Source organism: Ovis canadensis, chromosome 1, assembly GCF_042477335.2.
Source record: "Ovis canadensis isolate MfBH-ARS-UI-01 breed Bighorn chromosome 1, ARS-UI_OviCan_v2, whole genome shotgun sequence".
NCBI classification, from domain to species: Eukaryota; Metazoa; Chordata; class Mammalia; order Artiodactyla; family Bovidae; genus Ovis; species Ovis canadensis.
Window position 1 is genome coordinate 88,125,949 of NC_091245.1, and position 26,170 is coordinate 88,152,118.

At 50.5% G+C, this 26,170-nt stretch overlaps 1 protein-coding gene across 1 annotated transcript in view; it reads left to right on the top strand.

Annotated features, from left to right (window-relative positions):
• The first annotated feature begins 422 nt into the window (after nucleotides 1-422).
• Nucleotides 423-26,170, top strand: part of SLC6A17 (solute carrier family 6 member 17) — a 38,608-nt gene continuing 12,860 nt past the window's right edge. Inside the window, exons 1-5 of the mRNA XM_069573699.1 lie at nucleotides 423-786; nucleotides 5,842-5,999; nucleotides 7,661-7,787; nucleotides 8,744-8,925; nucleotides 10,518-10,628. Of these exons, the coding sequence (XP_069429800.1) occupies nucleotides 501-786; nucleotides 5,842-5,999; nucleotides 7,661-7,787; nucleotides 8,744-8,925; nucleotides 10,518-10,628 (864 nt within the window). The 5' untranslated portion in view covers nucleotides 423-500. The remainder of the gene's footprint in view (nucleotides 787-5,841; nucleotides 6,000-7,660; nucleotides 7,788-8,743; nucleotides 8,926-10,517; nucleotides 10,629-26,170) is intronic.

Sequence of the window (26,170 nt, forward strand, 5' to 3'; positions counted from 1 at the left end):
TTTGGCTACATAGAACACAAGAGCCAAGCTAGGACTTGGCTCCACCTTGTGCTGCCCTAGGAGGGGAAGGCAGTGGAGCCCTCCAAATGTTCTTGAACATTCTAGGATCTATGATGGTGAAAGATGGCCATGTTGTGATGGATGACTCTTTATTTGGGTTTGGTGTATGGTGTTACCCCTTCCATCAGGCTTGCGTTTCTGATGATGCTCCGCTGAGAAGGCCCATGGGGAAACTGAGGGTGCAGACCTTGAGGCCCTCAGTGGCCCTCACTGGAGAAGAAGGCAAGCTTGAAGTTCAAGGCCACTGACCAGCTTCTGAGTGTGCGAGAGGGAGTTGACTGGGTCGTGTCCACTCGGGCTCCCCACCTGTCTGGTGTGGTCAGCAAACCCTCTCCTGCTCTTCTGGTTTCAGAGGTCCCTGGATGAGAAGGAGCTGACGGCAGCCAAGTCCCACCTTCTCCACGTGCTGGGAAGCAGGGCTGCGCCACCCAGGGGGCCCAATGCCGAAGAACAGCAAGGTGACCCAGCGCGAGCACAGCAATGAGCACGTCACGGAGTCGGTGGCCGACCTGCTGGCCCTGGAGGAGCCCGTGGACTACAAGCAGAGTGTTTTGAATGTGGCTGGCGAGGCAGGCGGCAAGCAGAAGGCAGCAGAGGAGGAGCTGGACGCGGAGGACCGGCCGGCCTGGAACAGCAAGCTGCAGTACATCCTGGCCCAGATTGGCTTCTCTGTGGGCCTTGGCAACATCTGGAGGTTCCCTTACCTGTGCCAGAAAAATGGAGGAGGTAAGGGGCAGCCCTGCTTGTCCCAGAGTGCCCTGCATGTGGGCTGGGCTGAGGGGAAAAAAAAAACACCCCTTTATGAGGCAGAGCCGAGGCCCTTGTAGCCTGGAACTCAGGACTCCAGAGTGAGACTGAAACTCTTCCCCAGGAATGGCTAACAGCCCTCAAGAGGCTGCAGGAGAGAATGTGGGCTCTGGCCCTGGACAGCCTGGATCCAAGTCCCAGGGGAGCCAGTTGGCTCTGGGACCCTGTGCAAGTTGCTTCATTTCTCTGTGCCTCGCTATCCTGCATCTGTAAGATGAGAATAATAGTAGTTCCTGCCTCACAGGATAGTTGGGAGAATTAAATGATTCTATTTATTAATAGAATGCTTACCACTATATCTGATGGGGCTTCCCAGGTGGTGCTAGTGGTAAAGAATCCACCTGCGAATGCAGAAGACATAAGGGACGTGAGCTCAGTCCCTGGATCAGAAGGATCCCCTGGAGGAGGGCATGGCAGTTCACTCCAGTATTCTTGCCTGGAGAATCCCATGGCGGGAGGAGCCTGGTGGGCTAAAGTCTATAGGGTTGTAGAGAGTTGGACACGACTGAAGCGACCGAGGACGTATCTGACGCTCAGTAGTGAGCAGCTGTTGGCCATTACTATTAAATGCTTATAGATGCCAGGCACTGTGATAAGCTCTTCCTGGATATTAGGTTGAAATGCATGAAGCTGCATCTTGGAACAGCCAAAGCACCAATTTCATATGGTTCATACGGTATTGCCCCCAAAAACCTATGTGAGGTAACACGTAGGTTAACTCATATTAGATGCTGTTACTTGAGGCACAGGGAGGTTAGATCACTTATTCAAGGTCACACAGCTGGTGATAAAGTCAGGATTCAAACCTGGACAGCTTGGCCCCAGAGCCTGAGCCCTTAATCACTACACCTGCTGCCTCGCAGGTTGGAGAGGCCCTCGTGCTGCCCCTCCAGAGGGGGATTCACTCCCCACAGAGGATCTTGCCCCTGGTATCAGACCATTTCTACTCACTATTCTAGCTCCTGGGGTGGGTGGAAGCTCCCAGGCCTTATCCCCTAGCACCTCTGAGGTAGGCTGGAATGTTCCAAAGGCAATTTGCTTTGAAACCAGGGGGAAATGAACCAAAAATAAGCAAAAAAAAAAACAAAAAAAACAAAAAACCAAAAAAAACACAAAAAACAATACCCAATGGGCTTTGACAATTCCAAGCTCAGACCTCTGGTTCTGGGAAAGTGATGGAGCCAGCAAAGAACTTCCTTGCCCCTGGGTCCCTGTGCCCTGGGACTGCCACGCTCCAGCCTGAAGGTGTGGCCCCAGCTCTACAGGCATTTTAGCCCTGTCACTTCCCTCCCTGCCCCATGGATCTGCCATGTGGGCTCCCCCAGAAATGCAGCCCTATTCAGAGTCCCTCCCTCCCCCTCTGGGATGCTCTCCTTGGTCCAGAAGGCAGAGCCTGGCTAGAGACTTCTCCTCCTTTGCCAGTTCTGTTGAAGGGCAGGGAGTGAGAATGCCCACCTGACTTAGGGCCAGAAACTTCCATCTTGCCACCAGGGCACAGTCTCTTCCCTCTGTACTCTTCTTGCTTTGAAGATCTTTATTTTTACTCACCTAGTAAATAGCTGCGATCAGAGCTTTCAATCTGTATGGCATGCCTGTTGTGCTCTGCTTAGTTGCTCAGTCATGTCCAAATCTTTGCGACCCCATGGACTGTAACCCACCAGGCTCCTCTGTCCATGGGGATTCTTCAGGTAAGAACACTGGAGTGGGTTGCCCTGCCCTCCTCCAGGGTATCTTCCCAAACCAGGGGTCGAACCAAGGTCTCCCACATTGCAGGAGAATTTTTACGGTCTGAGCCACCAGGGAAGCCCAAGAATACTGGAGTGGGTAGCCTATCCCTTCTCCAGGGGATCTTCCTGACCCAAGAATCGAACCAGAGTCTCCTGCATTGCAGACAGGTTCTTTACCAGCTGAGCTACCAGGAAAGCCCCCTGTATGACAATGGCCAGGCCCAAGTCACTGAGTTGATATAAGGCCAGCCCGAAGCAACGTTACAAAGGGAAGTGTGTGATTCCCTCAAGTGCTGTGAGATGTTAAAAGCTCAGAGTACCCAAAATGACTTCATAGGGCACGTTGCATTAGGGGCTCTGGCTGGCAGCCTCCAACCGCATCCCTCATGGCTGAGATAATCAGTCTGCCTGAGCATTCAGTGCTGAATCCCAGAGTCCTTCTCCCCGCCACACATTCCACCACCCCCCTACCCCCAGGCTGCATTCTTGCCAAAGTCTGTTAGTTCCCAGTGTCATCAGACCGTTGCCACGGCACTAGACATCACGAACAACCCCCAAAGAAAAACATTATCAGGTCTCAGGACTCTGAGCTCCCCATTCCATGCTCCTACCTTCATTTCCCATCCTTTCTAATTCCTGGAATCCTTCTTTATCTCTACCTTTAACTCCTACATTTTACTGGTTTTTATAGCCATCTTAAACATTTTAGTCATCTTAAATGTATTTTGGAAGGAGGCAGATTGTCACAGGAGATGGTTGGTCTGAGAGTTAAAACTCTGGTTTTGAGCCCTGAGTGATCCAGTGAGAACTGCTTAATTTTGAATGGAAACTCCAAAACTCCGCCTAGCTCCGCCAGATGTTGACAGTTTCTTTATTCTTCATCCTCGCAGTTTGCTTGTTTTTCTCTTTATTTTTGTGAGAAGTAGGCAAATGGTCATCAAGTGCTTACTGTGGGTAAGTCACTCATTTAATCCTCATGGCAGCCCTGTGCAATAGATGTACAGCTGAAGCATATGAACTGGGCATTTTAAGTAAAAAATGATCAAATATCAGCAATTTCGTATGATTCTACCTAATATCTTCATCCTCTACATAGATAAGAAAACAATGCCACAGAGAGATCAAGCAATTTGCCCAAAGTCACAGAACCAGTAAGTGGTGGAACCAGGACTCAGGCCCAGAAGGTCTGACTTCAGGGTCTGGATCTCAACCCCCGACTCAGCATGCATCTCAACAGGCCGAGATCAAGGTGGTCTTTCAAAGCCCACCTTGGGGCTTGCTATTAATAGCGTGACATGCTAGAGATCCAGGAAGCCTCAGAGATCCCAGAATCTAATTCTCTGTAGCCATGTTCTCCTAAATTTTATAACTCCCTGAACAGTGCTCCCAGCTGTTTAGACTGATGACCTGAGGCCCGGAAAACCACTGAACCATCAAAGTAAATTCAGATGTGTCCCCACTTGTATTTTCTAAGGTAGAGGAGGGTGCATGTCCAAATGACTTTAATAAGGGTTGATATGAAAAAGCACCTGTGAACCCAGGCAGAATGCTGCTCATCCAGCCTGCAGTCCCCTGAGCCCTGTGGTTAGCTAGACCTCAGTGTGTTGAAGAAGCCTCCAGTCCAGTCGGAGTCCTGGGGCCTGAGTGGTGGCTGATGGGGGCCAAGTCTTTGCAGCAGGACCTGTCTTTGGATAGCAATTACCTGGAGACTCTCCCTAGTTCCCTGGGAAGAGGAGAAAAGCATCCACAGAAAATGCCATCCTACTTCTCTGACCCTTGAGACCTGTCTCCCTGCACATCTTCCCCGACCTGAGGACTCGTGGGTGAAATACAACACCAGGGAGCCTGTGTCCCTCTGCTGTCCTTCAGATCATTCCGCTCCTCTTCCGTTTCCCAGAGCTGGAGACCACGAGACAGAGCTGGGTTAAAAGACAGAACTGGGGGTCCTTCAGGTCCCTCTCCTTTTATAATATGATGCAGAGGCTCTTTAGTGACAAGTTAAATGTGTGCGTTCATGTGACCGTGTGCACTTGTGTGTTGCATGAATTAGATGCTCTTATATAAGTTGCGGGGGGTTGTTCCCTTGGGCGCCTTTTCTGACTAGCTCCGTTGGACCCGCGGCCCTCTCTTAGCATGTATGTGCTCAGTTGATCGTGTGTGATGTGTGTGTGTGCATGCTGATAGTGCTCAGGTGAACCCGAGGGTCCCACCAGCTCTCCTGGGATAGTGTCTGTGCCTTCCGTGGCCCAGATAGCCCCACTGCACACCCTGGGATAGAATAGCCAACAATGGGCTGTTGCCAAGTGCCGAGTTGTGGGCCCCAGAGGTGCCTGACTCCTGGGTTTATTACACATGTTGGGATGTTGCATTATGGGGAACAAAGCAGTGTGGCTGGGGGGTCTTCTAGAGGCTCCCAGTTTGCAGGGCTTGGTCTGGGAATGGTAGGCACTGGAGACACCTTTAACAGACAGGCAGGGCTGTGCCAATAGCACTGCTCACAGGACTGGGTTGTTGGCACAGCTCTCCACCAGGGTCAATTGTCTGTGTCCAGACATGGCTTTAATTCCTCTGCTAAATGCCCTGTCACTTGGAATCGAGATTGTGTCTGCCGTGAGACCTGGGACAGCAAGCTAAATTTATTGTCTGGAATCTTTAGTGAGATCCATTCTATCCTTTCTGATCCTCCTGGCTATGCTTTCCTAAACTGCTAATTTCTCTTCCGTTCCTCCCAATTAGCTATAGATTAATGGCGATGCTTGTCAGACCCTGTGTCCCTGGAGAGCTTCCAAGCTCTGCTTCGCTGGAGCTGTCCAGTCTGCTGTGTCAGCATCTGGTCCCCCCAGACTTGGGGAGGATGGCGCCCCAGGGTCTGTGCCTCTTAGGGGCCAGTGGGTGGGGGCTGCTCCTCTGTGGGCGGGAGGGGGTGTGAACAGGTGTCCACAGAATGCGCAGGGAGGTGGGGCTATCTGCCTCTGAATCCAGCCTTGTGAATAGTAGGCATTGACATCCATCTGGCTCCTCCCTTAGTGTTTTGGGTCAGTGGAGCCAAGGGGGAGAAGGCGGTCTGGGCAGCCAGTGTGTGGCAGGTTGCATGTGTAAGCTGAAGCATTCCTGGAGGAGCACAGGGCCTGGAGACAGTTTGAGGATGATTGGAGATGTGGCTGAGGCTGTAGGACCTGGCTGCCACCCTTCCCTTAGCTGGCTGCCATGCTCCAGACGCCCTCTCACATCCCTCTCTCCTCCTCAGGTGCCTACCTGGTGCCCTACCTGGTGCTGCTGATCATCATCGGGATCCCGCTCTTCTTCCTGGAGCTGGCTGTGGGCCAGAGGATTCGCCGCGGCAGCATCGGCGTGTGGCACTATGTGTGCCCCCGCCTGGGCGGCATCGGCTTCTCCAGCTGCATAGTAAGTTGGGGGCCGGTGGCGGGCACAGGCCGGGAGGCAGAGGGGCTGCTCTGGGGCACAGGGCTTACAGCCCAGAGTCCTGGGAGGGGTGAAGGGCAGGGAGGGATGATACTCTGCATCATCCTGAGTATTGCATCCAGCTGGTGTCTCAGGACCACATACTTCCTAAACTGGAAGTCGGCACCACTGCCTGAATGATGTAATATTTGGGACTGTTATGAAGGAGGAAAGGCCTGGGACATCTCAGCCAGAGTTCTCTGGGGACAAGTGGACCATCCCAGATACCCGCTCTGCTTACCAGCCCATCAGCACTCTGTGAGGGAGGCCCATCCTTTCTCCTGGGTTAGAGAGTATTTTATTTGGGTGAGAAAAGGCAGCCTTGGGGTATGGTGTCTCCTTTCCAGTTTGCTGTGCACATGAACGGAGCTGAAGAAGGCCTCAGGGATCTGTGGCCAACCCAGGAGGGGTGTGGCTTTGGAACAGTGGGAGATGGGGAGACCCCACTGGCCTGGATGGGAATGCTCCATGAGGGTTACAGGCTGATCCACAGGGCTGCAGATGAAGCCCTGCTTAGCTTTCCAGGTGGGGAAACCGAGCCTCGCTTAGGAGCAAAGTCTGCAGGTGCCCATGCTCACACCCAGGATGAAAACTGGAATCTGCCTCTGGAAGGATCTGTCAGGCCTGGCAACAGGGCCAGCCCAAACCTGCCTCAGGCAGACTGGGAGAGATCACCTCGGCACAGGTTGACAGGACCGAATACAGCGCCCTCTGCTGGGGCTGACTGTGTATATGTGCATGAGTGTGAGTGGGGCCTCCTCCTTGGACTGTAAGCATTCCAGTAAAGGCAGTGGGCATGTCTCCCGCTATATTCCCACACATGTAAGGTATGCTATAGGAGTGTCTGCTCATGCATACCAGGGCTCAGACAAAATTGATGAAGCCAGGGTCTCTCAGCCCTCACACTGCCCAGCAGTGTCACATACATCAGATAGCCAGGCCCCTGGAAAGAGAGGGGGTCTCTGGCTATAGGCAGGGGTCTGCATCCCAAGTGGATGCAGAAAATCTCTACATGTAGAAGCATTGCTTTCAAAGGAAACCCCTTTGAGCCTCAGTCAGGATCCATGTGCTTTTGTTTTAAATACAGTTCTACCAAGGTTGGTTATCATGTTCCAAAAAATGAGAAGTCATGTCTTTCTAGAGGCAGGCTTCTGACAGTACCAAAGAGAAAGCAGCATCCTGAGAGAATGGAAGACATGGGAAGCCAATAAGAAGCATCTACAGGACCTCAATAAGCACAGCTGTCTGGGGCCATTTACTGTGGCAGCGATAACTAGGCATGCCTCCATAGCCCCCTAGGGCAGTTCTGGAATTATAATCCTGAGTCATCAGGAAATGATGGGGAAGTGCTTCAGGCATCTTAGAGGAATTTCAAACTGGAAAGGATTAACATTTTAAGACTTCATTGCTTAAAGGAGAGAACTTTAATATCTGAAACATTCCTTTGTGGATTCCCCGAATAACAGATGAGTGGAGGATTAGGAGCAGGCCCTCTGCTACCACCGTCCCATTTCTCCTCTTCCTCCTTCAAGGCTGTGCATGGGGGAGGGGTGGGGGCGGAGCTGCCTGCAGCCTCTGTGATCCCCGTGGACCCCCGTCTGCAGGTCTGCCTCTTTGTGGGGCTGTACTATAATGTGATCATCGGGTGGAGCATCTTCTACTTCTTCAAGTCTTTCCAGTACCCACTGCCCTGGAGTGAGTGCCCTGTCTCCAGGAATGGGACCGTGGCAGGCAAGTATGGTTCTTTAAGGAACCCACCTGGGGATTCCAGCTAGCTCTGTCCTAGGAAGGAACCCACAGGGCCTAAGAGGGGAGGCTTAGGCTGCTGATGCTACTTTCTCCATTCATCCCACTCTCTCCTTCGCCCACTGTGTCCACAAACCCATTCTCCACATCTGAGTCTCCATTCCTTCCCTGCAGATTTTGGGATTTTGTTGACTTGCTGTGCCACCTTGGATAAGCCACCTACCCTCTCTGATCCTCATCTCTTCCACTTTCTTTTTCTTTCGGCCGTGCAGCATGTGGGATCTGTTTCCCCACCCAGGGATTGAACCCTTTACCCCTGCATTGGAAGCATGGAGTCTTAACCATTAGACCACCCTGGAAGTCCCCTCATGTCCTCTTATGATGATCTCTTGCCAGCCCGTCCCACAGAGTTCTTATAGGGGTTGAATGAAATAGTGAGTGTAGGAGTAACTCTGGAAATTGTGAGTTGTGTTTAGTTATTATTAATTACCCTGTGTTACTCTAGCACTATTCTTTCTGGAAACGATCTATATTCGCATGCCAGTCCTATAAAGGGCTGGATGATTTATGCCTCCTCATAAATGGGTAAACTGAGGTTCAGAAACAACTCTCCCACGGTCACACTGCTGATTTCACTCAGGATCTAGGATGAGGACCCAGGGGCCTGGCTGCTAGGTCAGGACCTTTCCCAAGGAACTTGCGGCCAGTTCTGCCCAATCCTTCCTGCTCTCCATTGATGGACATGGGCTGGGGAATGGCATGAGCGGGAACTCAGGTAGATCAGTTAGGCCACTCCTCGGTGGCCCAGGAGTCCATCTGCCAGACCCTGGCTGACCCAGAACAATGCAGTCCCTTCCTGCTACCATGCCCAGCTGCCCTGGATTGGGCTCCAGCCGGGGAGGTGGTCTCACGGGCCCCTGCGGCCTTTGCTGCCATTTCAGTGGTGGAGGCAGAGTGTGAGAAGAGCTCAGCCACTACCTACTTCTGGTACCGAGAGGCCTTGGACATCTCCAACTCCATTTCGGAGAGCGGGGGCCTCAACTGGAAGATGACTCTGTGCCTCCTCGTGGCCTGGAGCATCGTGGGCATGGCTGTCGTCAAGGGCATCCAGTCCTCGGGGAAGGTGAGTGGCCAGGAGGCCGGGACACCCACACTTACTCGGGGAGAGGGTGCTGCAGAAAAGTGTGGACGGCAGGGGCAGAGCACTCTGGGCTGCCGTGAAAGGTCTGAGATGGGATTGTTGCTGCTGTAGAGTTGGTCCCTGTGGACAGCCCACCAGGATGGGTTTGTGGAAGATCATTGCCGTGACCCCAGCTGCCTCCATGCTCGGATAACTCAGGGCTGCTCTGCAAACTTTAAGGTTAAAAAAAAAAACCAGGAGTATTGAACTAGAATGTTTGGCTAGACACTTGCCCCTCAGCTTCCCTAGCAAGAATCCTAGAAGAGCCTGCTCAGCAATTTTTGGTGAAAACTAACAGTTCACTGTATGTAACTAATGGGCTCTGTGAATAGGTGGGTGCTCTGAGTGACGGGGACTTTGAGAGCCTCTGAGGATGCAGACCAGCATAACCCCACACACCTTCTCCAAGCAGGTCATTTTCCCTTCAAATAAGGACCCTTTCTTCTTTGTCATGTATCAATATTCATGGACTGCCAGGGCTAGAAAAGATGTTAGAATCCTATAACTCAATCTACCCATCTCACCCATGGTCAAACAGCCAGCAAGTCAGCCCCAGGGCTCAAACCAGAACCTTGTTTGTCTGTCTGAGGCTCCAGGTTCTTTGGTGGATTTGATGAGCAGGGAAGCTAAGCCCTAGAAAGGTAGTGTGATCTCAGCCACCGCCTCTTCTCTCTGCAAAGGCCAGACTAGTAGCTAGCACTTCACGTCATGGATCACACACTGCCACATTTATGAGTTCGCATTTGGACCACAACAACCTTCGGAATCATTATACCCATTTTATAGATGAAGAAAAGGAGGCACCCCGAGGTTAAGTGAATAGATCAAGGTCGCATGGTTGGAAAATGGTAGAGCTGGGATCAGAGCTCAGGTGGTCTAACTCTGGACATGCATGCTTTTAACCTTTATGCCACCCTCCCCAAACAGCCCTCTTGGTTTGTTTCAGCACAGTAAACTATTTGTAAGCATCTCCTTTGTGGGTGGCTCTGTGCCAGGCACATGGGGATATAGAAATGTTCAAGAAATGCATGTGCTAGAAAATAAAATATACTTTATAATCACAAGAGGCAGGACCTTATTCTGATGCTTTTGTTTGGGAGCTGTGCCTGTACCCTCCTGGATGCTTTCTGTCAAAGGAGCTCCAAGGACAGGGGAGATCCTTAGGGAGTCCCCTGGAGTCAGGGACAGAAAAGCCGGCATGAAGACATAAAAAAAATGAAGAGGGAAGAGCAAAGGGTTCCTCGCCCCAGTGGCAGCCCTTGGGGGTGGGGAGGCTGCGGGCCCAGCCCCACCAACCCTTGAAGGAGAAAACAAGCCTCAGGCACAGCCACACTGACTCCAGCCTGTCTGTGTGCCTGCTTCTGCCGTGGCTCAGTGCCAGACGTGCGGTGGGTTTGGCAGCGTGCCCGGGGGGTCCTGGGGCTCTGCTTTCTACTGCCATCAGAGGTGGCCCGTGCACCCCAGCTGGGAGCAGGGAGGGGGGTGCCAGCTGCAGGAGGGGCTGGGCCCACAGCGGGTCCTTGTTCTCTCTGCAGGTGATGTACTTCAGCTCCCTCTTCCCCTATGTGGTGCTGGCCTGCTTCCTGGTCCGGGGGCTGCTGCTGCGGGGGGCCATTGACGGCATCCTACACATGTTCACTCCCAAGGTAAGGGTCACAGGCTCCTGGGGAACACGGACAGCTCTGCTGGGCCTCATCTGTTTCATGCAGTTTAACACTCGCTGAGGGCCTGCTGGGTGGCGGGCTCTGTGTTGGCTGGACGGAGGCACCAGGGAAGGGAGCACAGGCCCCACATGCAGGTTCCAAGGAGAGAGGCAGCGCATCAGTATGGGTGAAATCCGAAGCTTTGGGGAGGAGTGACATCTGAAACAGTCTCCGGGTGCAGATAGATTTCAGCGGAGCTATATGCACAAGAGTGTGGAAAGGCACTGGACGCGCTTAAGGCCACAGTGGAAAGTCAGGTTTGGCCAGGCTGTGGGGGTGGGGGTGGGGGTTCATTGAGTGAATCTGTGACAGTAGGAACCAAGAAGATGCCTAAAGAAAGCTCCCTGGGAATCCCAACTTGTACCCAAATCAGGGGAATGGGGTTACTATTTTATTAAAGGTAAAAGACCGCGTGAATCATGATTTTACCCTTACTGAAGCCAGCCACGTCTCTCACTTAATCCTCCCAATAGCCCAGTGAGGGAAGAGCAGGATTCTGGGGCATGGCTCCCAGGGCTGCCTCAGGGGCATAAGTGTCCTGAAAGTGGACACCCAATTTCCTAAGCACGGTCTCTGCCCACCAGGTGGCCCGGTCTCTCTGTTGCTCTTCAGACCGCTAGGCACAGCTGGCATGCACCAGTCCATTGAGGAATAAGAGAATTTCAAATGCACACTGGCGTGCCCTTCAAGGTAACCCTAGGCAAGAAGTACATTAGTCGCCCTGGTGGGCAGGCTAGAAAGTTCAGTTCCTAATGCCAGCTGATCAGTAGCAATATCAGGGGCCTGGTGAAGCTTCGGTCCGGCCTGGCAGGGTTCTGGTCCTGTGCCTGCAGACTGGACCTTGTCCAGTCCTGTGTCTTGACCTTGTCCCTTAATAGTGCTGTTTCACACATGTGTTTGAGTAAACGCACACACACATTAATGATTACACAGAAGGTCCAGACTCATGACACAAGGAGAAGAATCCAGATCTGGTGGAGTTTGAAAGCCCCATTCCCTCCCCGTTCCCCAGCTCTGCAGCTACAAACAGCTGATGCTTAGGGATGGGTAACAAGGCGCAGGACACACACCCTTCCATATTTATCAGACAAGGATGATTGGCCCTCGGCATTCTTGGATGTAACATCTGGGATTTCTGTGTGGATGAGCACAGAGGTCTGCTCTATGAAGCACTTAGTGAATCTCCTGAGGCATGAGTGTGACTCTGGAGCCACCTGGCTGGGGTATGTTGTTGTGAACATGTGATGTCTGACAAAGAAGAGAAAATTGCAAATGTTTTCTTTGGGGGGAAACAGCCGTAAGAAGAAAGTCAGTGGTTTTTATGAATGAATTCAACTGTATTTCTAGAATCGTGATCAATCTACTGTGTTCACTTGAGACTTTCCGTTATACTTTGTTGAATTTTATGAGAAAATTATATACTCTAGGGATGATCATAAATGTGGAGATTCACCCAATCTAATGGGCCCCTGAGTGGTGTTAGGAGAGCCTGGGACTTAACTCCAGAAGCCAGTGGAACCGATTCATAAGATTAGCTACCAGGCCCAACACACACCATACTGTTCCCTTCTGGTTCACTGATTTAGCACTCTTTAACACATCTTTTTAAGTGAAACATCTCAGACATATAAACTCACATATAATAATATAATCAACGTTCTTAAGAAATGAAATATTACAGATGCCATAGAAGTGCCCCTGGAGAAGGAAATAGCAACCCACTCCAGTATTCTTGCCTGGGAAGCCCCCTGGTGGGCTGCTGTCCATGGGATTGCAAAAGTGTCAGACACAACTTAGCAGCTATACAGCAACAATAGCAAGTATCCATTCTCTTCTCATTCATTTCCCTTTTCCTAAAATAACTACTATCTTGAATTTGGGGTTTATTCTACTAATTCATTTAAAAATTTTTATAATAAATATATGTGTAATCCTTAAACAATAGAACATATGTGCATACTTTAAATTTTTATATAAATGCATTATATACCACCTTCTGCAGCTTGCTGTTATTTTTGCTAAATGCTCTTTTTTGAGATTTTAGCTGTATTGATACATGTAACTCCAGTGCATCCATTTTCATGACTGTATTGTATTCCACTGTAATGAATTTATTCATTACATGACCAGTTGATGGTCAAGCTAGAGGATGAATTTTCTTATTCATCCTCTAGTTGATGGTCATTTAAGTTGTTTTGAATTCTCACCATTGCCACTAATGCTAATAAACATATGACACGGATGTTCATGAATACACATTTCTCTAGGGTGTGTATGTTTTGCAATAGAATTGATGTCTCAGAGGGTATACGTGTCTTCAGTTTCACTAGATGTTGGCTGAATCACTGTCCAAAGTGGTTGCATCTATTATCACTCCCACCAGTTGTTTATGGGAGTCCTACCTGCTCCACGTTTGTTACACTGCAATTTTTGCCAATTGCAGTGTACATCTGATTTTTGCCAATCAGATGGATGCAAGAAGTTGATGTGCACTTTGAATAATAGGAGTGCTCCTTTCCCACACCTTTTCTTGGATATTCAGAGAACAGTGTGGTCCCACTTTAGCATTTGCAGAGCCCCAGAGTCTTCATGAGGCGAAGCTTAAAGAAATCAAATCTGAAAGGCTCAAGAGGAACCAGGTCAAGAACCAGCAGGTGTGGGACCTGGTCCATCTAGCTCTTGTGAGTTTCAAGTATGCACAGAACCTGGGGCGGGGGCCGGGGCATCTTGAGACCTTGAGCAGGAAGCTCCTACCTTTGACCCTGGAGGGATGAATTGAGCAGGGAAGGGGAGGCTTGAGGGCCTCAGAGGTCAAAGGATCAAGGATCTCCTTCAAAGTCTGTGCCATCATTTGTTTTAGGCAAGTGAGGCTCAGTGGTGATAGCTGGGGTGAAGTTCCTATTTATTACAAAACTTTCCAACCATCTGCAAAAAGTGTGGATCCACGCTCAGAGACAAATGTCTGTCTGTACGTGGCAAACTGCTGTTGCACATCTGGGGCTGTTTCAGCATGGGCCTGGTGAGATATGGGGAACCGGGAGGCATTTCAAGTCCTCGCTCTAGGAGAGTGCTATAGAATGCCAGGTGGCTGCACACAGGCACCCCACCTGTGCACTGCTCCATTCAGATCGACCACAGTGTAAATGACATCACCAGGGGTTATGCCATTTGGCAGTGGTGGGAGCGTCCAAGATTTCTGGCCAGGGCATCTCAGAATCAACCTTAACAAAGCATAGGCCCTCCATGGGTGTACTGAATAATCAGGAAGATGCCCCCTCCTATACAGTCTTCCAACATGAGAAATAATCCAAGCTGGAGGACCTGGACTTTCAGTCCGTGTTTTCAAGCTGCTACTGGGTGTGATGAATGCAGTGTGGCCAGGATACCTTGATGACCCACTAGCACCCTTGATGGGACAGTCCCTTACGTTAGTGGCTAATAAACTTCTTGAACTCTTTGGGCTGCTTGTCTCCATCCAGTTATAAACCCAAGTCAGTATGGGGTACCGTACATTAAATGATGTGAGTTGCCCAATATACAGTGGATTAGAATAGATTATCTAACCACCAAAACTTCCAGGGAATGTTTATCAAAAGTACAGCTGTTCACTGAATTCCTGTTATGTTCTGGGCACTGTTGTGGGTCCCGGGATCCTGCAGTGAACAAAGCAGATAGACTTTCTGGCCCTGAAGTAGCTTATATTTTAGTGAAGGGAGACAACTAATATAAGATAAAGGAGTTGTTGGATGATGTTGCTAAGGAGGAAAAGAAAAAGCAGAGAAAGAGAGATTCAGGGCACAGGGGAGAGGGCTGCCTAGCTAGTGTGCTCAAGGAGGGCCTCCCTGAGAAAGTGACATTTGAGTGAAGACCTGATGGAGGCGAGGGACCAGAGCACGTGGATATTTGCAAGGAGCACGTTCCATTCCAAAATGAAACAATGAATGAAAAGCCCTTGAGATTGGACAAGTCTGGCATTCTCAAGGAGGCTGCTGTGGCTGGAGTGGGAGGGGAGAGAGCTAGGACCTGCAGTCAAGAGGGCAGTGAGGAGCCAGGCCAGGTGAGGACTCTGCCGTTTACTCAGGGTGTCGTGGGGCCTGTTGGAAATTTCCGAGCAGAGTAGTGACATGATCTGACTTCCATCTTCCTAGAGTCACTCTGGTCGCCACAGACGTCTGAGGGGGCAACGGTAAAATAGGAAGACCTGCTAGAAGGCTCCATCCAGGTGCCAAAATTCATCCAGGTGGGAGGTGACTATGGAGGGAGCCCAGGTGACATCAGTGGAAGTGATGAGAAGTAGTTAGATTGAGGATATAGTTAGAAAGTAGAGTCGGCAGTATTTGCTGCTGGATTGGATGTGAAGTGTGAGAGAGAGGGATGACAAGGAACTGCAGAGCCTTTTGTCTGACCAACTAGAAGGGTGGAGTTGACAGTTACAGAGATGAGGGAAGACGGTGGGGAGAGCAGGTTTGATGGGGAACTATGAGAGTACTTTGGAACATGGCAGAAGTATAAATTTGGGAGTTAGAGAGTTTAAAGCTGTGACTGGTTGTAATCACTTAGAGAGTCAACACAGAGAAAAGGACTGAACACTGAACAGTGGGGTCCCAGCTTGTAGAGGCTAGGGGAGAGATAGTCAGTGAGGGAGACGGAGAAGAGAGGGAGATAGAGACACAGAGAGAGAGAGAAATGCAGAGAATTCCATCCAAGTGGAGAAAGTGCTTTAAGAAGGAGGGTCAAGTCCACAGCTGCTGAAAGGTCAGATGATGAGGACTGGGAAAGGGCCAAGGCATTTGGCCACAGCAGGATCGCTAGTGCTTTGACAAGAGCTGTTTTGGTGGCGTGTTGGGGGCAAAGTCTAGTAGCAGTGGGTTCAAGGGAAAACAGGAGGGGAGGAACTGGAGACAAGTAATAAAGTCCATTTATTTTCAGGAGTTTTGCTGTAAGGGGAGCAGAGGAATGGAAAATGCGGTGGTAACCAGAAAAGAACTGTGAGATCAAAGGTGTTATTTCAGAATGTTATGAATTCTGATGATAAAAATAACCCCTCATATATTACTAGTGGGAATGTAAAATAGTGTGGCTGCTTTGGAAAACAGTCTGGCAGTTCCTTAGAAGGTTAGACAGAGTTAGCATGTGACCCAGCAGTTCCACTCCTAGGCACATATCCAAGAGAACTGAAAACATATGTTCAAAAACTTGTGCACAAGTGTTCCTAGCAGCATTATTCATAATAGCCAGAAGTAGACACCACCCAAATGTCCATCAACTGATGAATGGAAAAATAAAAGGTAGTATGTCCATATAGTGGAATATTGGCTGGCCATGCAAAGGAGTGAAGTCCATGCCACAACATGGATGATTTCATCCTTGAAGACATTACGCTGAGGGAAAGAAGCCAGTCGCAAAAGACCACTTATTATGTGAATCTGTTTGTATAAAATGTCCAGAGTAGGGGACTCTGTAGAGACCGAAAACAGACAAGTGGTCACCTAGGACTGGGCTTCTGGGAGGTTGGGGGGGAAATAGGGAGCAGTGGTTAATGGGTATGGGCTTGCTTTTCAGAGTGATGATGTTCTCAAATTGATTGTGGGAATGGTTGTGCAGTCTTGTGATACACTAAAAACCATTGTATTATACACTTTTTTGAAAATAAAAAAAGGAGGGGTGAAATTGATGCTATGGGAGAAGAGGGAACAAAATCCTTGAATAAGCAAGAGAGATGGGACCCAGCGCCCGGGTGGAGGAGTTGGTCTTAGCTCAGAGCAGACATTGTCCCCCAGAAGCAGGAGCGACGGGCCAGCCAGCACAAAGAGCTATCAACTGAGAAGCGCTGGCCAGAAGCTTCTCAGTGTGGGAACTCTCTTTTCATTGGGTCATTTTTCGATGTGAAGTGGGCAGCAAGGTCATCAGCTAAGAGTAGAGACGGTGGCGGGGCAGGGGGTTGGAGGCCTAAGGAGGGGTGAGTGTGACGTAATTGCACACAAGATGGGGAGTGTGTTCACGCAGGGTGGGTGGGGGACGATGGAGGTTAAGGGTCGAACACCGCGGTGAAGACAGCAAGTGTGGTTCCAGTTCCACGGTGGACAGCTATTCACATTTTACCAGCTCTGAAGGCAGGCTGCTCCTACAGTGAAGCAGTTAAACCAATCATGTTTTCCAGCAGCCTGTATTTACTATGTGAGGCATCTTATGTATATTAAATCATTAAATTCATAATGATTCTAGAAGTTTTATTGTGAAAAAGATTTTTTTTTGCCTCATGACACAGCATGTGGGATCTGAGTTCCCTGACCAGGTATCAACCCCACTCCCCCCGCACTGGCAGTGTGGAGTTTTAACCACTGGACTGCTAGCAAGGTCCCGAAGTATTATTGTTATCCCCGTTTTCCAGCTGGAGAAACTGAAGCACAGAGAGGTAAATAATCAGTCCAAGGTCCCATGTGTCAGGGCCCAAGGTTTACATTGTGTCCAGCACTGCTGCCTGGGGACAGCCCAGAGTAGAGGGAGGCTGGATATCACCCGGGTCAGGAGCTTATCAAGGTGACAATGGAGAGATGGCTGGGCAGATGAGAGTATGAGGAAGGAGTATGAAGAGGATGGACATTGACTAAGCCAGTGATGAAGGGAAGTTAGTATCCAAACAGGGTGAGGGGCAGTGAAATGGAGGGAGGCCAAAGGGCTGGAGTTCCCAGCAAGGCTGAAAAATGTTGTAGAGTCTAGATAGTAGAGGTGAGCTAGAAAGTTGGGTGTTTTAGAAGATGGGATCTTTAAAATTAAGGTTTACTTGGAGCACAGCTCCTAGTCATGACAAAGGCCGTGGTGTGACTGTAGAAGTGGGGGGAAGGACAAGAGTGGGGGGAGGTTGCAGGAAAATGGGGTGCGAGAGGATGGTTATGTTCTAGATCCCAGGTGAGTCCCTCTGATGGGCTACCAAGTTAGGGTTCTTGGCTTCCCTCAGGAAGGATTCAAGAATGAGCCATGAATGAATAAGTGGGAGCAGGTTTATTAAGATACACAAAGGTAGAATGCAGTCTGTCTCAGCAGGCAAAGCAGTCCCAGGGAATGGAAAGTTCAAGTGGCCCCCAAATATAGGGTGGTTAGTTTTTATGGGCTGGGTAATCTCATAGGCAACTGTTTTGGGGAAGAGGGTGGGGATTTCCAGAAATTAGGCCATCGCCCACTTTTTGATCTTTCTTGCTATCTCGGAACTGTCCTGGTGTCTGTGGATATACGTCATGTAGCTCATATATTACAGTGGGCATATAAGGAGGTTCAAGGTCCACCGAAAGTGGAATCTCCTGCCGTCTTGCTCTAACCGGCTCTAACCAGTTTTCTTCGTATCCTCAACAGCCCTGTCATTCTGTTAATGGCTGTGCCCTGCCCCCTTCCCTCCTGTCTCAGAAGGGAGAAGGAAAAGGGAGCCAGAGGCAGATTGTTGGAGGGGACATTGATGGAGATACGGAACTCACTCAGACGGCGATTCTCGTCACTCAGATGACGGCAGCAGTAGTGCTGGGCGGCGAGGCAGTGCCCAGGGGAATGTGGGGGAGTGGACTGGAGAGTGGGCAGCACCCTGTCCACCCAGGCCCAGTGGTCCCACATGTGCGAGAAGACAGCCTTCACCTGAGAAGCTGCCGGGGCCACCTCGGCCTTAGGGTCATTTGCTCAGCCCTTCCCTGTGTATCAGGCTCCCCTGGGAGCTGCAAGAACCAGGAAAAGCTACCAGTGCTCAGGCCCACCCTGACTAACCAGAATCCAGCAAGCAGACTCATTGATCAGGATCGCTGGGGGTGGGGTCCAGATGGAAGCAGATTGTCAGAGCTCCCCAGATGCTTCTACTGTGCAGCCAGGATGGTGAGCTGCTGAGTCACAGCAAGAAGGAGAAGAGAACATCCAGAGGTGGGGTGGGGGATTGTGCTGATGACAGGGCCCCGTGGTAGGGTGCAGGCAGTTGGAGGGGGGCATGGAGGCTCTAGTCAGAGCAGGCTCAGACCTGGGCATCCTGGGGTTGAACTCACCGTGAAGAATGACCCAGGAGTCATGGGCATCTCGTAGCAGCCGAGCTAAACTGGGCCCTGGGACCAAGAACCTGGCCTGGTGGTCTCTCAGTCTGACTGTGGAGATGAGGGTGTGAGCAGGCAGGGGTAGATGGGGCAGCTTGTCAGGAGCCCTGGAACCCTGTGGATTCCCAACTTTGCAGGATAGGAGAGTGTTGAAATTTGAGGTGACATCTCCCGTGGACAGTAGGGAAAATATGGGGAGAAAAACAATAAATATACACGTGTGTGTGTGATGTGTGTGTGATGTGATGTGTGTGATTGTGTGTGATGTGTGTGTGTGGTGTGTGTGTGATGTGTGTGTGATTGTGTGATGTGTGTGTGTGATGTGTGTGTGATTGTGTGTGTGTGATGTGTGTGTGTGTGGTGTGTGTGGTGTGTGTGTGATGTATGTGTGTGATGTGTGTGTGATGTGTGTGTGTGATATGTGTGTGTGTGTGATGTGTGTGTGTGTATAATATTTATGGTGGTGGTAGTGTAGTCTCTAAGTTGTGTCTGACACTTTGGGACTGTAACCTGCCAGGCTCCTCTGTCCATGGATTCTTCAGGCAAGAATACTATAGTGGGCTGCCATTTCCTTCTCCAGAGGATCTTCCCAACCCAGGGATTGAACCTGAGTCTCCTGCATTGCAGGTGGATTCTCTACTGCTGACCCACCAAGGAAGCCCCTTAATAGTTAGACAAAAGTTCTTTTGGCTTTTTCCATAACATCTTTATCAAAAAACCTGAACGAACTTTTTGGCCAACTCAATATATATGAAATATCACTGGAAGGTTAGGCAAGAGACTGGTACCATGGTTGCATCTAGGGAAGAGGAATTGAGTGTCTGGCATACAGGGGTGAATACCTCTTTGTGCCTTTTCAGTTTCAAACCACATAACCCCTTTACTATTAACCAGTCGTGACAGAAGCCACACCAGCTTTCAAGGCTGCAGCCCGGCACAACCTGAGCCGGGCAGGAGCTTCGGACACCCGCTTTGTGGCCTCTGGAGGAGACCAGTGAATGGTTCTGCCTGATGAGGATGGGCCTCAGGGTCAAGGGTGTATGGTAACCCCTAGAGAAGAGAAGTGGGTTCCCTGCAAAGGCTCAGACATAGCGGTTTGTGGAGGAACTTTGTGATCCCCACAATCAGAGTCAGGCTTCTGAGCAGGATGGAAAGGCAGCCTTGCTCCCAGGGGTAGGCTCTGGAGTCGGACAGTCTGGTTCCAAGCCCAGCTTATCAGTCAGTCATGGGAAGACTAGTTCTTTGTCCGCTTGGGGCCTCAGTTTCCTCAGCTGCAAGTTATTATAGGGGATCCATGGCAGCTTGCTCATAGCACCGCCAGGAGAGCATGTAGGACTGTCCTGGGGTGCAGAGACGGTGTGGTGAGCGTTAGCTAGTATTTCTTCTCGTCCATCGTGAAGGTGACACTGTTCTTGGGCATCGGGAACCCAGTGCCTCCGTGCCATCTGGTGTCTATGGGCCCATCTGTGCTGAAGCAAGGGCATGCGCTTCTGTTTTGCACCAGTCCAGGCTAGGGCTCATCAGCTGCTTGTCGATTCAAAAAGCATCTTCATGCCGCTGAGTCAAAAGCCATGGAACACCTTGCTCCGTGCGTCAGGAAGTGACTCAGCTGTGTGCCTAGCAAACGGCAGGAAGCTGCCGCTCTGTTTCAGGGAGGGCACCCAGAAGCAGGTTCGAGCCTTGACTTCAGTGAGGAAAGCCCATTTCCCACCTCTCCTCTTGCAGTCACATCCTGACGTCTGGAAAGGACACTGTGCTTTCTGAGATCTGGCTGTGGGCTCATCCTGTGAACAGTATGTTCAGGATCTTGTTGAAATCAGGCACCATGATCCCTAAAATCCTGAAAGAGCACCTTTAAATTCAAGGAACACAGGCATTCAATGGTGAAGGTGCCTGTTTATCCCCAGATGAGCACTGGGCATCTGGTCATTTCCACTGGCAAGAATGCACCTCCATGCTGCAGGCTGGAAGCAGGGATGCCCAGGACCACTCACACAGAGGCCCAGCTTTGGCTCTCTCGGCTGCTTTCCAGGGGGGCTTATTAATGTCAGATGTGGATCCACTACTGCACTTCAGAGTAACTAGAGGTGGGAGGGGGAGGAGAGAGAGTTGGGATACAGAGGAGGCAGGAGTGGCCATGTGCTGATAATTGCTAAAGCTGGGTGACAGGTACATAGGGGTTCACGACACTATCCTTCCCACTTTTGTACATTATATAATCAATGTCTCATAGTTTTTAAAAATAGAACAAGAACAGCAAATAGATACAATCTTAATATGCAAACAAACACAAACCAGTTTTGGTTTCCATCCAAAATCCTTGCCTGTAAGACAGTCCTACCCCATGTGTGTGCGTGTCAGTCACGTCTGACTCTATGCGACCCGATAGACTGCAGCCTGCTGTGCTCCTCCGTCCATGGGATTCTCCAGGCAAGAATACTGGAGTGGGTTGCCACTTCCTACTCCAGGGCATCTTCCCCACCCAGGGGTTGAACCCGCACCTCTTGTGTCTCCTGCACTGGCAGACAGTTTATACCTCCTCCGAGAAACCCTACACACCATAGAGCCAGCTCTGTTGGTAGTTTGGGATGATGGTGTCCTCCCCTAGGTGGCTGCCTCCCTTTTTGAGATTTGGCCCTGATGGTGGCCTAGGAATTTACCCACATTTTAGTTTCAGGCTTAGGGAATGGTGAAAATCCTAATGATGATGTGTGTTTAGGTCTCACACATGGCCCAGACCTTTTTGTAAAAACTTTAGGAATGACTTGTTGTTCAGTTGCTAAATCTTGTTCATCTCTTTGCGACCCCATGGACTGTAGCCCTTCAGGCTCCTCTGTCCATAGGATTCTCCAGGCAAGAATATTGGAGTGGGTTGTCATTCCCTCCTCCAGGGGATCTTCCCCACCCAGGGATCAAACCCGAGTCTCCTGAGTTGGCAGGCAGATTCTTTACTGCTGGGCCACCAGGGAAGCCTGGTAATGACTGACCTAGATCAAAAAGGAAAGAGTTACTTTAGAAAGAGAGAGGGAGAAAAGAGAATGAAAGGAAGCCAGCTTGGAAATAGCCTTGTTTTATAAAGTAGAAATTTAAATCCTAAGGATCCTCTTGTCCTAGAAGACTGGATCTTAGCACAAAAGGGCTGGCATGTCATAGCCCCTGATCTGGCCCTTCCTGCTCAGCTCAACTCCAGGACAGAGGTCAGACACTGTCTGTCTCTTTCTTACCCTCCATCACTTTTCCCTTCTCTCCCGTGTGCCAGGCACTGCTCACACAAAGATGAACAGGAGATGTGCTCCACCCCTAAGCAGCACAGAGTGTGAAAAGAAAGACAGACACATAAGCCTGTCATGAGGCTGTTGACAAGCTGTGAGAGCCCAGGGACCACGACTAGCTCTGCCAGAGGCAGTCAGGAAAAGCTTAAAGAGCAGGTGATATTCGTACTGGGTTTTGAGAAATAAGTATGTGTTCACCAGAAAGTGAATAGGTGCAAGGGAATTCCAGGCAGAGGAAACAGCCTGGGCAAAGACCAGACTGTAAGGTCATGATGCTTTTGAAGAGTAGTTCGGATGTTCAGAACATGGGCTGGAAACAGATTTTCCAGCAGACGGTGCTGCTGCTCAGTTGCTCAGTCATGTCCAGCTCTTTGCGACTCCATGGACTATAGCCCGCCAGGCTCCTCTGTCCATGGAATTTTTCAGGCTAGAATACTGGAGCGGGCTGCCATGCCTTCTTCCAGAGGATCTTCCTGATCCAGGGATCGAACCCTCATCTCCCACATCTCCTGCATTGCAGGTGGATTCTTTACCCAATGAGCCACCAAGAAAACCCCAGCAGATAGTGGGGAACCATCAGAGAGACTTCAGCATGCAAATGACGTGACCAGAGCTGTGTCTGTCTCACCTGGTCCTGCCTTACAACATTTTGCGCTCCTTCCTGGCTGGAACTCTCCGAACTACCCAGAGCCCTCCCGCTATGTCTAGGCTTCTAGCCTGAGGTTCGAGCAGCTTGGTAGGACAGTCATGACTGACATCCATGAACTTGGACGGCATGCCTTCTAAGCGTAGGTAATCCACCCACCGGGCTTCCCTGGTGGCTTAGATGCTAAAGAATCTGCCTGTGACCCAGGTTCAGACGCTAGGTCAGGAGGATCCCCTGGAGAAGGGAGTAGCTACGCACTCCAGTATCCTTGCCTGAAGGAATCCCATGGATGGAGGAGCCTGGCAGACTACAGTCCATGGGGTTGCAAAGAGTCAGACTGAGAGGATCACTAAAAAAAAAAAAAAAAAAAAGCCATACAGGAGAAGGGAGCTACTGACGCTTCTTCCCACTGAGACTATGATTATGTTATTTTAAAAATAATCTCCAAATTTCTGTTAGGAGCATGTACAGGTCCCTAAAACTTTATTCACAATGCCAAAATCTGAATTGCCCTGAAATACAGAAAAAAATGTTTATTCTTTCTCCCTTAACTCATTTGGTAGTAAATGACCTGAACAGATGTGAGGCTATTTATAGTCCTTATTCGCCTGGTGTGAATTTTCATATTCTGCTTCAGAAATACAAATGTATCTGATTAAGGGTGCTGCCCCAAACCCTACAGGGGGTGTCATGCAATTATGTGGTATACACACCATATTACCCTTCTAAAATAAAATTAGAAGCAAAGCCTGGTTTCCAAAACCAGTCTGGCCTTAAGGTTTTTAGATGAGAAGATGCAGGTCTGTATTACCTTTGTAAAGAAGATGAGCCGGCAAGCAGAGCAGGCCCTCAGCAGTGTGGGATGACCCTGTGCCGTTTCTCTGGCCATCTTTCTCTCCCGGGTTCCATGGCAAACATTTTAAACCGCTTCCACTGTCTGAACCTTCTGACCTCTCTTTCCAGCACACCTCACCCGCAAAAGATGATTTGGCCTCCTGCTTTATAGGAAAAACAGGGGCCACCAAGACAGCAACTCCCTTAGATGAGAGAGACAGAAACGGGTTATACAAGCTTATCCACAGCTGCCCCATGCTGTCCTCCTTCCCTCGTCTCCTGTGGATGACAGCTCCCCTTCTCTCCTCTAGATCCCCTGCTCTCCATCAGCTGCATTAAAAACAAAAATGAAACAAGTCTAAAAGCGATCCTCCAGTGATTTCTTAGCCTTCCCCCAATACTGCCCTGTCTTTCATTCCTAGCCTAACTTCCCCACCGAGTGTCCACCTTTTCTTCCCCTCTGTTTCTCAGCTCTCCTCAGTCCTGCTTGTCTTCTGGCCTCAGGACTCCCTGAACATCTCCAGCTAAGCTCACCCGTGCTCTCATGGCTATAGCATCCTTCGCCCCGTGGCACGGGTCCCCCTCCTCCCTGGTGGGCTCTCTTCCCACGGCCTCCGTGACCCTCTGCCGCTTTTCCTCCTGCCGCCACTGCTGCTGCTCCTCTCGCTCCCTTGTCTGAGCTTCTTCCCTGCTTGCTCTTTCGGCTACACTAGTTGCAGTGAGCAGGGGCTACTCCCGAGTTGCGGTGCGTGGGCTTCTCATAGCGGTGGCTTCTCTTGTAACAGAGCACAGGCTCAGTGGCTGCGGCACACAGCTTTAGTTGCCCCGTGTCACGTGGGATCTTCCCAGACCAGGGACTGAACCCGTGTCCCCTGCACTGGCAGGTAATTCCTAACTCCTGGACCAGGAAAGCCCCCTCCTTCCTGCTTTAAACTTGCAGACCTTGACTTGGCCCCGGCTCTTGCCTCTTCTTGCTCTACCCACAGCCTCAGCTGCAGTCCCTGCTGGTCCATCTGCTTCTCACAAATCATACCTCCAGCTCTGTGCTCCCCTCGAAGCTCCAAACTCATCTGTCTGACTGCTGGCTTGATATCTCCTTGTAGAGATCTTAAGGACACATTAAACTCAACATTTCTAGAAGGGATGTTTGGACCTCCCCTGTTCAAACCCCATCGAATCCTGCCCCTCGTCCACTGTTTCCATCTCCACCCACTAGGATCTGCAGGCCAGAGGTGTGGCCGTCACCCTGGCATCTCTCCCTCCAGCACCCCTCGTCAGCAGTCCATCACTAAAGCAGGCTCGGGTTTTCCCGCCATAGTCTCTCCATCTGTACCTCCCTGACCCCAGACAATGCCACCCTCATCTCCCGCCTGGGCCCCAGAAAGTGTTTCCTTGCCAGTCTGCTGCATTCACTGGCTTCTTATAGGAATGCCCACCTGACAGTTTCCCTCCTCTTTCACACCCCTTACTGCTTTCCCTGTTCAGTGCTTTTTTAGGATCAAGACACGCTCGTCTGCTCAGGCTCCTCTGACTCTCCCAGCCTTTCCTGTTCCACTCCGGCCTGTCCTCAACACTCCAGTCAGGCTGGCCTCCTCTACTTCCCTTCTTCCACATACCCCGTGTGAAAAGGGTGTCCTTCCTTTCCCCCTCAGGGCCTCTGCACACACTGTTTCCTCTGTCTGAATCCTCTTCCCTCCCTTTAGTGTGGGCAGCTCAAACAACCCTTCCTGGACTCCCTGGTGGCACAGTGGTAAGAATCTGTCTGCCAATGCAGGAGACACGCGTTCAGTCCCTGGTCTGGGTGGATTCCACACGCCGCCATGCGCCACAGCTACTGACCCTGCGTGCTGCAGCTGCTGAGGCCTGTGCACGTAGAGCCCATGCTTCACAACCAGAGAGGCCGCCGCAGTGAGAAGGCCTGTGCACTGCTACAAAGAGAAACCCCCCACTTGCTGCAACTCGAGAAAGCCCAAGTGTAGCAATGAAGACCCAGTGCAACCAAAAATAAATAAATTAAAGAAAAAGATTTCTTCCTCTGGAAGCTTTCCCTGACCTGACTCAACTCAATTCCCCCATCACACTCTCCTAGAATTAGGTACCTGGCTTTCTCAGCCCTTGTCACTTCTGGAACTTAGCTTGTCTGACCAATGTCCATCTGTCCAACTAGAACGTCAGCTCCACGAGAGCTGGGACCTTACCTGCTGTGGCCCAGGCCTGTCCGCAGGGTTTGGTGAGCGAGTGGCTGCATGTTGTATCCACAGGGAGCCCCCAGCACGTTATAGCTGTTGAGAGTATAGTGAGGGAGACGGGGTGGGAGGATGCAAGGGGCTCTTGGCTCCTTAAAGTCTGCACTTTGGGCTTTCTTGGTGGGCCAAAGGTGGGTTTATCTCTTCTGCACAGGGTGGGGGACTGTAATCTCCCTGGAATTCGAATACTAGCCAACCAGGCAGTGCTCCTAGGCCTCTACCTGTGTACAGGACCTGAAGCCAGAAGGCTCTGCTGTTACCTTCCTCCTTTTCCTCTTCCTCCTCCTCCTCCCTGAGCCCATCATTCTCCCAGCCTCCAAGCATGCCACCACCTCCTCAGCTGGGGAGTGACTCCTGGTGCTCAGACATGCCTGGAAAGCTGCTGAGATGCTGAGCTTCTGCCCTCAGTGTTAGGGCTGAAATA